This window comes from Urocampus carinirostris, chromosome 14, assembly GCF_059441175.1.
Source record: "Urocampus carinirostris isolate Australia breed hairy pipefish chromosome 14, RoL_Ucar_1.0, whole genome shotgun sequence".
NCBI classification, from domain to species: Eukaryota; Metazoa; Chordata; class Actinopteri; order Syngnathiformes; family Syngnathidae; genus Urocampus; species Urocampus carinirostris.
This window is the reverse complement of record NC_142362.1, coordinates 4,474,058-4,484,453: the sequence shown is the minus strand read 5'-3', so window position 1 is coordinate 4,484,453 and position 10,396 is coordinate 4,474,058. Positions and strand designations below refer to the sequence as shown.

General features: G+C 41.3%; 1 protein-coding gene and 1 pseudogene across 14 annotated transcripts in view; both read left to right on the top strand.

Moving 5' to 3' along the window:
* Nucleotides 1-374: 374 nt before the first annotated feature.
* The window catches only part of lrrfip1a (leucine rich repeat (in FLII) interacting protein 1a), a 50,347-nt gene continuing 40,325 nt past the window's right edge, over nucleotides 375-10,396 (top strand). For 13 of the 14 annotated variants that reach the window (XM_088352453.1, XM_088352450.1, XM_088352442.1 and 10 more), the window contains exon 1: nucleotides 375-880. In XM_088352453.1, the coding sequence (XP_088208579.1) occupies nucleotides 791-880 (90 nt within the window). In that variant the 5' untranslated portion in view covers nucleotides 375-790. The remainder of the gene's footprint in view (nucleotides 881-10,396) is intronic. The other variant, XM_088352434.1, reaches the window with a different exon arrangement.
* LOC148352500 (U2 spliceosomal RNA) lies at nucleotides 4,278-4,450 on the top strand (annotated as a pseudogene).

The window sequence follows — 10,396 nt, the reverse complement described above, 5'->3', positions numbered from 1 at the left end:
CGACAGATGGAATCATAGTTACTTTTTGGGGATGGTAAATATTATATGAATTATTATATGTTGGTAAAATAATGACGGCTTTAGCACTCTGTCTCTTTAAGAAAAGTATGTCTTATTTTAGAAGTTGATTGTGGTAGACTTTAAAAATAGAAGGGTGTGTTGCGTTCAATTACAGTAGCAATTTTAAGTAATTCTATTACAAAAGTGCGTAATACTTTATCAAAAAAGACTGAAAAGAGACTTTTAATCTGTTGTATGATGAAATATGAAAATGAATACAGGGACAGAATTAGATGAAAGTTCAACATTGAAATGGGGAAAGCGTCTTTTATCAACGTTTTTACATCGTCACGGACATTCTCCTACGTCCCGTGAACGCAGCGTGATTGAGTGACGTCCTGAATGAAGTTCGACGTTTAACTTCACGACCTTTCCCTTCGAATTATTTTTATATTCTTATTTTTTTACGTTTAAGTTGGTCCAAATTTCACTTTTTTTGGTCGGTTAGGTTGGTTCAGAACCGCCTGGACAAACAATGCCGTCCCACGTGGGGAAGAAGCGGACTTTTGAAAGAGAACCGGTGCCGAACCGCTGTTGAGTCATACCGAACCCACGAAGACAATAACAGAGGTTTCGAACGTTATTTTGGATTTAGAAGTGTAATGTCCTCTAAAGTTGACGTCTAGTTTAACAGGAGAACACAAAAAAACTTTGCTTAGACAAGCACCGGCGAACCGGACGTCAGAACTACGTCGCGTGAGTTCGGAATTCGGTTCCGTGGGATTCGAACATGGGTACCCAGGGCGCAGGGCGAAAACGAAGCAGCAAGAAGGAGAAATCAACGGCGGAGGACGATGCTTTAAATCTCATCGCCAGAGAGGTGAGTTCCATTCATTTCGGTTCGAAATTTGGGTCAGAAGTTCGAACCTACTGGTACTTTTTCATCTTTCAAACGGAAAGATATTGTATTTTACTTCTTATGGAAAGTATTTCTTAAGCCTTTGTGGAGATATTGTATGACAGATAAATATAAAAAGAAATTTTATAGGGATGGGTACCCTAACAATGTAAAAAGGCTTCTGGGAGGTCACGTGTCTTATTATGGCCGCCATGTTGGATTACAAGTGAAAATGGACAAAGACGTAACTGCAAATAGATCTGCGTATTTGTTAAGTTTAGACAGGGTTTCATTGATTAGATACAAGGGTAAGGTTAGGGTAATTAACAACGTTGACCTGTATTTTATGATAAACAACAAGTTGTCATCAGATCCGTGTGTTCGACCTGTGATTTCATACTCCAACATCGTAGTTAACTTGCATAAAAACATGTATGATTTAAAAAAAAAAGGAACATTTTGTTATCACGTTGCTAAGTTTTACCCGCAATCTGTTACCCGTACCTCAAGATTATAAACACAATCCCTTATTTAATGTAAAACGACAAGTTGTAATGAGGTCCCTGGAGTTTTACCTGTGATTTTATACCCGGACATCGAAATTTTCAACACATAGACTTAGTGTTTTCTTTCCTTTTTGGCTTGTTTCTTTTAGTAAACCATGAAAGGGATGACATGTTAAAAATGTGCTAATTAGTTAAATACTTCTTAAATACTTGAATAAATGTTCCATAAGATAATTTTGCCTATTATTTGGATGGCTATTCTTATTTTATTCAATAAAATAGATTAAACTGTCTTTGAATAAGAACATTTGCTCTAAAAATGAGCAACATTTTTACCAATTCGGGTTGGTTGGATCCCTTAACCAATAAGGTGGTAGGGGCACCATATCCTGTGGTGTGTCTTGGGCAAGTACAGCCTGGTGGCGCCCATTCCCCTCCAGGTCAACATATGTTTCTACTTGATGTATTTTTTTGAAGTGTACTTGCTTGTTTCACTGGTTTACCCCTGCCGCATCATACAGTTTTTTTTGCTATTTTTCCCTTTTTTTCTTTCCTTCGTTATTGCATGTGTTTGTCTTGCTGTCGATCATCCCTCTTGAAGGATATGACCAAGGTAGGTAGATAGATAGATGGATGGATAGTACTTGCTTGTATGTTGGTCGTTTCCTAACTGCTGTTTCTTATTCATGTTGAGCAGGGGTGTCAAGCTCATTTTAACTCTGGGGCCACACGATAGAACAAACATTCTGTCGGGGGCCGGACTAGTAGATAAAAGAGAGAATGAAATAAGAGAAAGAGGGAGGGAAAAGAAGAGAGAGTGTAAGACAAAGAAAGAGAGAGAGGGACAGTGTGAGAAACAAAAGAGATAAAAAGAGAAGTCGTGAGAGAGGGGGAAAGAAAGGGAGAGGAAGAAAGAAATCCAAATAGAAATAGACAGAAGGAGAAAAAAAAGAAAGCGCGAAGGGTAGGGCGAAAGAGAAAAGGAAAAAAGGAAGTTAGAGCAAAAGAAGTTAAAAAGACAAAGAGCAACAAAGGAAGAGAACAAGAGAGACATACAGAGTGAAAGAGACAGAGAGTGGGAGAAAAGGTGTGGAAGAGAGGGAGAGAGAGAGAGAGAGAGAGAGAGAGAGAAAAATATAAAGTACAGTGTCTTTGTGAGAGGCACCTGGCTTTGGCAACATAAAGTTGACATATTTCAACCTGCAGCTTGTTTTTCTCTTGCGCTTCTCTGAGTGTTGTCTCGCGGGCCGGATTCAATCCCTCAGCGGGCCTGATCTGGCCCGCAGGCCGCCTGTTTGACACCTGTGATGTTGAGGAAGGCTTTTGTTTCTCCCAACATTTATCTGCTGACTGTATAATGTCCTCTACTGTTCACGGAGATAGATGCAGTAATTGTTTTAATTCTGTTTTGTTTTTCTTATTTGACACTGTAATATGGTCAGCACATTTACCTAACATGCGAAAGGTCCCCTGTTCAAGACCAGGTGGAAGCATTTATTGGCCTGGAGAGGGATGGGCGCCAGCAGGTTGTACTTGTCCAAGACACACCACAGGAAATGGTGCCCCTGATCCAGGACCATTGTGACCCAGAATTACTATGACTACCTTAAAATGAAGGCAACAATCCAATTGCAGCACGGCTTGCCAGAAGCATAGCCTAACACTATATATGGATGGATGCAACTGTTGCATCCTCTTCATATGGTGTGTTGTTTGTTTTGCATGGGGGCAGAAAATAAATCAGAAACGTCCTTGGTAAATGAACCAATACCAATGTAGCTATTTTAGTGACAATGGGCGTTTTCTTGTATCATTCGTCCAACAGGGATTTGTGACATTGAAATATCCTAAACGAGGGAAATTGTGAATGGAATTGGATTACTCCAATGTGTTTACATGCACGGGAAATTGGAAAAGGAAAGGACCAACCCAAACATTGCAATCGGAATACAGAGACCTGTCGCTACTTCGCATTTTAGTTATCGCTGGTTCACTCCTTTTGTGAGGAAAAAAAAAATCTATATTTAAAAAAAACAAAACCGGGTGCGGGCAGCACGGCGGTGCAGTGGTTAGCGCTTGTGCAGGCACAGTTCTAAGGTCTTGGGAACCTCCTGTGTGGGTTCAAATCCAGCTACCTGACTTCCTGTGCGGAGTTTGTATGTTCTCCGGTTTCCTCACAAATTCCAAAAACATGCATTTCAGGTGGATTGGCCGGTCCAAATTGTCCCTGAGCGAGCGAGTTATCTGTCCCTGTGTGCCCTGCGACTGGCTGGCAACCAGTTCAGGGTGTCCCCTGCCCACTGCCCGATGATTTCTGAGATGGGCTCCAGCACCCCCGCGACCCTACTGAGGATAAGCGGTGCAGCTAATGATGATGATGAAAACGGGATGCTTCCCGCAGCCAGCATTGATGCCGATTGGCCAATTCATATTATAGCGTATAAAAAAAATCATCAACTAATTTAAAATACATACTGTATTTCAATTTGTTCTTTCTCCTCTCTTTAGCCCTCTCTCTTTTCTCTGTCTCTCTCTCTCACTTTCTCCCTCTCTCTGCCTCGCTCTCTCACAGTCGGTAAGTCTTGTTTGGTGACCAGACACCTGCTACGTGTTCTCTCTGCATCTCGCTGAGAAGAGTTTGTGTCCCACTCCTTCTGTCATGCCGCCTAAACGCTACGTCTCTATCTATCTCTCTTTCATCCCTCTCTCTTCTTCTATCCCTCTCTAGTCCTCTCAGTCAGTCAGTCGGCAGGGCTTTGATAAAGGTGTGCCAAATAAAAAAGATCAGCTGATTGAAAATCCTTACTGGGTTTCAATGTGCTCTCTCTGTATCTGCTAGGTCCTTAGCTTGGCCTTAATGCTAGGAACTTAGCTTGGCCTCAAGGCTTTGATGCTAGGTCTTTAGCTTGGCCTGTAGCAAGGCTTTGATGCTAGGTCCTTAGCTTGGCCTTTGATTTTTGCATTCCGGAGATGGAATAAGAGCTTGCTCTGTCCACTCCACGCATCGGCCCGGTATTGCAGTACCTCCGGGAACGGTGCATTCGCAATGATCGCAGCAAGGCTTTAGGGCTAGGACCTTAGCTTGGCCTTTTGGCTGAGAGTAAGTGTCCCGGCTCCTAGGCTTTGTAGCGTATTATGAACTGACCGATAACGGATAATGGATAATGAATAACGAAGATAGATCAATAACCCTTAAAAACCCCAAAAACCCCGGTATCTCTTTCTCTTTCAGTCCGTAATTTGAAAAGTCCCCTTAATGAAGGCGGGCCACCCCAAAAAACATCGACTATACTAAAATAAAGTACCTTTTGAAATCAAACAGTTTTTTATTTGTTCTGTCTGTTGGCAAGCTAGCTCCAATGAATGTCGCGCCCCCCCCCCCCCCTCCCCCCAAAAAAGTGCAACAATACTACGTTAGGTTGGTGGTTTTGGTCCCGATTATCCGCAAAAATCAAGGGATCTCTGTACTCTCAGTCGTACTATGACCTCAATGGCAATATTTTTATTGTACATGGTTTTGTGTAATTGGAATATTAGCAAAAGTCCATATCCAATCAAATTGTAGCCTGCATGTTAACCTACCTATTTTTCGCTTATCGTTTTTATTTCTTGTCAAATATTTACAATAACAATAATTAATAACTCATTTCGGTTGTATCCACCAACCCTGTTTGTCTCCCCCCCCCCCCCCTCCTCATCACCCCCCCATCAACCCCTCCGAAGGAAACAAAGCCTACTTACAACAAAGACAGTTAGTTCTTTGTTCCTTTATCTCTTTGTTTCCTTATCCTCACTGTAAATGTGGAACTGGAGTTGTCCAATTTCGTTGTCACAGCATATCCCATGTTGTTACAATGACAATAAAGGCATATTCTATTCTATTCTATTCTATTCATGCACATTTTTTTTACAAACTGTATTCCAATCTAGGGTTTCGGGTTTTGACAACAGCCGGAATGAGTGTGCTCCTTTTTGAAGTGGCAGTAGTGTAAAGTACCTCAGACGTGAGGAACCGGGTGGTGGTCCAACCACCCTGATGAGTTGGCCTGTTCCACACTTTAAAAATAGCAGCCCACAAAGATCAGCTGTCGCAACACTCGTTTTTTTTTTTCCCTAGGAGGAGGTCAGCGAGCAAAGCTGTTCTGCTTTGTTGAAATGTTAGCAATGTTGACCTAAACATTGAAGTTCATGTGCTTAAGAGTCCACCAAAGGGACATTTTAGAAAGGTTTATGTTTCTGTTTGGACATTGAGGATAAGGAAAACAAAGAGATAAAGGAACACGAAGATGTTTTAACTGTCTTTGTTGTATAGGTTTTGTTTCCTCCGGAGGGGGGGTGTATGAGGGGGTGAGGGACAGACAGAGATGGGCGGATCCAACTGGATGTTTGATCTTACTGTACACACGGTCCAGTGTTTTTTCCCCTAATTGCTCAGTCCACGTATTGAATGGATTTGGGAAGTACAGTCCATAAACATGCCCGATTAAAGTCGCCGGCGACGATTGTAAAAATACTTCATTTATTTCAATTAAACACTTTTCATTCAAATGTTTCGTGAAAATATTCGTACTATCTAATATACATGATTTTAAGAGATACGTCGATTTAGAAATGTGTAATACTATTTCACAATTCAAAGGAGTTGACATCTAGACCCTTTGCATGCCCTGTGGTGTTTTTTAGCACCTTGCAGCCATTTTTGTCCTGTCATTCAGACATTTTCCACGTTTTTTCCACTGTTTCCTTCTTTAGCTACTCATTTTAGCCACTTGGCTGCAGCCTATGGCTAGCCCATATTGTTAGTCACTCGTATTTCTTTCTTTCTTCAATGTCACAAGCCTTCAAGAGCTGCTGAGTTCCACGATTTGAGGATCTTCAATGTGTTTTTTTCCCCACTGTTTCCGCCTCTAGTCACACATGTCATCGTCTTGGCTGCAGGTTTTGACTCAACAGTGTTCTTTTTGTTAGCTTATAATGCAGCCTCTTTCAGTGTCTTCTGCCTTCCACAGCTGTTTAGGGAAGCGAATGTGGCTGAGTTTCGTTGTGATGGCATCTGGTCCTTACAATCTTTGATTTTTGTCTTACTGTTTCCTTCTCTAGCCACTCAGGTTATTAGTTAAGTAACTCTGGGTTTGGATTATTGACAAATTCTGATTTTTGGTGGCCTTTTCTGAAGCTTTCTCTGGTAGCCGCTCACCGTCTCCAGCTATTGGCAGTTTTCAGCCGATCTGGGTGTATCTAGCTCCTTCGTTTTTCTGGGTGTTGGTTGTTAGCATTTACAGAAGCTGTTATGTCCTGTCGCTGGCTGAAATTCATCCTAGTTCACAACTTTTTTTTTAGAATTAGGCTCCTGAGTTTTTTGAATTAATATTCTTTAGTTTTCTGTGGTCCGTGTTCTTTGAATGAACACACTTTAGCGCCATTTTGAGCTGCAGCTACCTTTAGTGGTGAAATTTCACTTTAATGAAACATGGTAAAACGGAGCTCATAATTTTGTTTGGATAAAAATGTGATATAACAGCCCGCAACCACCAAATGCGGGGGGAGCCTGCCATCATCATTTGTTCATTTCAACATATGCTATTGAAAAAAAAAAGCTAGTTCGTCGTTGTTTTAATATAGGGTTAACATCTGTGCAAGCTATAAATCAAATTGGTGTAAAATACACCTCGAGGAATAATGGTAGCCGTGTTTATAGCCTGAGAAACTCCAGTATACTTGGATGGAAAAATAATTAAAGGAGGGATTAAAATCCTCAGCGGGGCGTTTTAAGAGTGCGAAAAGTGGATTAGTCTGGAAGGGTTTTGTGGTTAATGGTGTGGGGGGGGCAAGCCAAAATAGTACAGTTTGGTCACGGTTACATTAAGGGAACATGTTACCTCAGTCCCCATTTTGTTGGGCAGGACATAATGGCATTGCGACACGTTTCCTCTTCTCCTTAAAAGGATGTGCTGCGATCTGTGTTCACTTCCTGCTTGTGACATCATCTCATCGGATGTTTCTCTGAAAGAACTTCCTGTTTATTTGCCTCTAAGACCTACTTCAGGTGCTCTTATCAAGGTCCAGTTTTACTTTTTTGATTAAAAAGCATCATAGTCTATTTTTTTTTAAGGTATACGTTTTTCAAAATTAAAAATGTTCTTTTTAGTGTGCGTTCATAATGTGAAAATACGTCCAAGTCATTTTTATTTGTACAGTATGGCTCTTAATCACTAGAATTTTTAAAGGGCTGCCCTGAACACAGACTATTACAGACTTAAGACTTTTCTACCATGATTGAAAAAATATTTATATAGGAGTAATTGATCCATATGTCAGATAAGACAATTTGGTGTCAGGAACCAGAACCGAATCAGGACCCAAACGCGTGCCGTTCTCACACAAGCCTTATATTTTATGGGAAATGGGGAGTCATGCACGTTAGGCAGGGGTCTGGCGTGGAAAGACAGGAAACCAGAGACTGACGAGATCGATTCCAATTGCTCGAGTTGATATCGAACAGATGGGGTCGATACCGGACAGGACAGGACAGACAATGAATCAGGATATCAAAAATAACCAGGAGAAACTAGTCAGGAACGAAAACTAGAGAAAATAATAAACAGGACAGAACTAGACGGAAACAAAACTGGAAACCGAAATTAAACAGGACAAAATTAACAGGAACAATACCGGGCAGAAAATACCAACAGGAAAACAGGACCGAGTCGAAACCCACGTCTTGCAGGGCAGAAATTCCCTGACAGGCTGACAAAGGAAGAATGAGAGCACTGCGCTTAAGTAGATGTAAAGGCAATCTGTAAATGAGCTGCAGTCCCCGCCCCAGGGACAATTGGGTGCCATGGCAACCGTGACATTTGGCTTATTTGAAGCACACATATTTATAATTTTGTAGGGAAACAAAATTTTAATAAACTCTTAAAGGGACTGTATGTAATATTTAGTGCCGCCTAGTGATAAAAAAACATACCAATGTTATTTTGTCTAAAAAAAATCATACGTGTATTCCTTTTTTTATAGTGCGATCCACCCAGTTGTGGCCTCCATGTTTGTCTGCCGTCTTGCTGCTTGCTTTGGCACTGGTTTTCATTCGCATTACAGAACAGTGCCATCTAGTGGTCAAATATTACACACTGGCGCGTTAAACAAAATACATTTTACTTCTATTAAGCAAAATTAAAACAAACCAAGCAAGCATTTTACCTTGTGCTAGATATGATGAATATTCTTATTTGATCAGAACGAAAAATTTACAATCACTTCAAACTGAAAATGTTTCACTTACAGTAAGCTTTTTTTTCTGGCAATGAGGTAAGATATTTTTTGTCGTCTCAAGGAGGAGGCTGTTGATGATTAAAAAATGTGTCTTTATCTTCGTTTTCCCATAAAGGGATCACCCTTTTGAAAATGCACTGGATTCTAACAGTACATTCATTCTAGTTTATTGAGGGCGTTATAAATAGCTTTATTAGAAGCAAAAATATATATACAAAGTAGGTCTTTGGCCTATTTAGGCTTATCTGGGTATCTGTTGAAGTAGCTCCTCGAAACTCCATAGGAGGAAAAAAAAAAGATTCGATTTGTTTTCCATCTATCGATACGGAGATCAGTCCTCCGATACTTTGGCAATGCATGATATGTATTCAGAAACAAAGAAACATGCAAGCGGTCATGTTAATGTTATATTTGATTTTGTTTGTTTATTAATTGATAATTATCAAATTGGTTCTGAAACCCTCACAATTAAAGCTCGGTAACATATTATATCCCCTTTTTAAGCACTCATTAAGATAAAAAGCATTAAAAAACTCAAAATGCAAATATTAAGAAAATAAAGTCATTAAAATACATGAATTGCATAGATTGGGAAATAAAATTGTGAGAGACCGAACTGGAGTAGTAGTGGAAACTGAGCAAGTGTGTGGATAAGAGCGTACTCGGTTGGTTTGGACACATGGAGAGGATGGATGAGGAGCGAATGTTGAAGAGGATCTACAGAGCAGGAGTCAATGGAAGGAGACCAAGAGGAAGACCGCCTTTGACATGGATGGATGGTGTTATGAGTGCACTGCTGGAAAGAGGTCTAGATATAGTGGAAGCGAGAGCTCTTGCTGGTGATGGGAATGAGTGGAGAGGTTTTGTTGAAGCATAGGATGTTTGTACGCGTTCTAAGGGATGGGCAGGGCACCTGTATGATGCGGCAGGGGTAAACCAGTGAAAGCTGTTGGGCCCTGCTGTTGAACAGAAGAGTGTGTTGTGACATGGCCGCTTTCTTGTGTCCCGTTTCATCTGGAGGGATGAAAGCATGACCGACTTGGGTGCAGAGGTGCTTCACTTCTGGGTGTTTGGGCATTTGGGTTGGCCATGGTCCAAAAATGTTTGCGTGGGTTTTTTGCTACTTTTTCCCTTTTTTATTTTCTTTGTTTTTTGTATGTGTTTGTCTTGCTGTTGGTCACCCCTCTCGAGGGATATGACCAGGGTAGATAGATAGAAAGTAGGCAGGAAATGGCCTCCCCCCATAATACTTAAAATGTCATCTACATGATTTAAAATAACAGAATGCAGTACACAATGTCTCATCTCATCTCATCTCATTAGCCGTACCGCTTATCCTCATTAGGGTCGCGGGGGGGCTGGAGCCCATCCCAGCCATCTTCGGGAAGTGGGCAGGGGACACCCTGAACTGGTTGCCAGCCAATCGCAGGGCACACAGGGACAGACAACTCATTCGCTCATTCACACCAAGGGACAATTTGGACCGGCCAATTCACCTGAAATGCATGTTTTTGGAAGTGGGGAGGAAACCGGAGTGCCCGGAGGAAACCCACGCAAGCACGGGGAGAACATACAAACTCCGCACAGGAAGTCTGGACCTGGATTTGAACCCACGACAGGTTCCCATGACATGAACTGTGCCGCACAAGCGCTAACCACTGCGCCGCCGAGCTGCAGTACACAATGTTCTATGAAAAAAATATTTTCATAGCAAAAG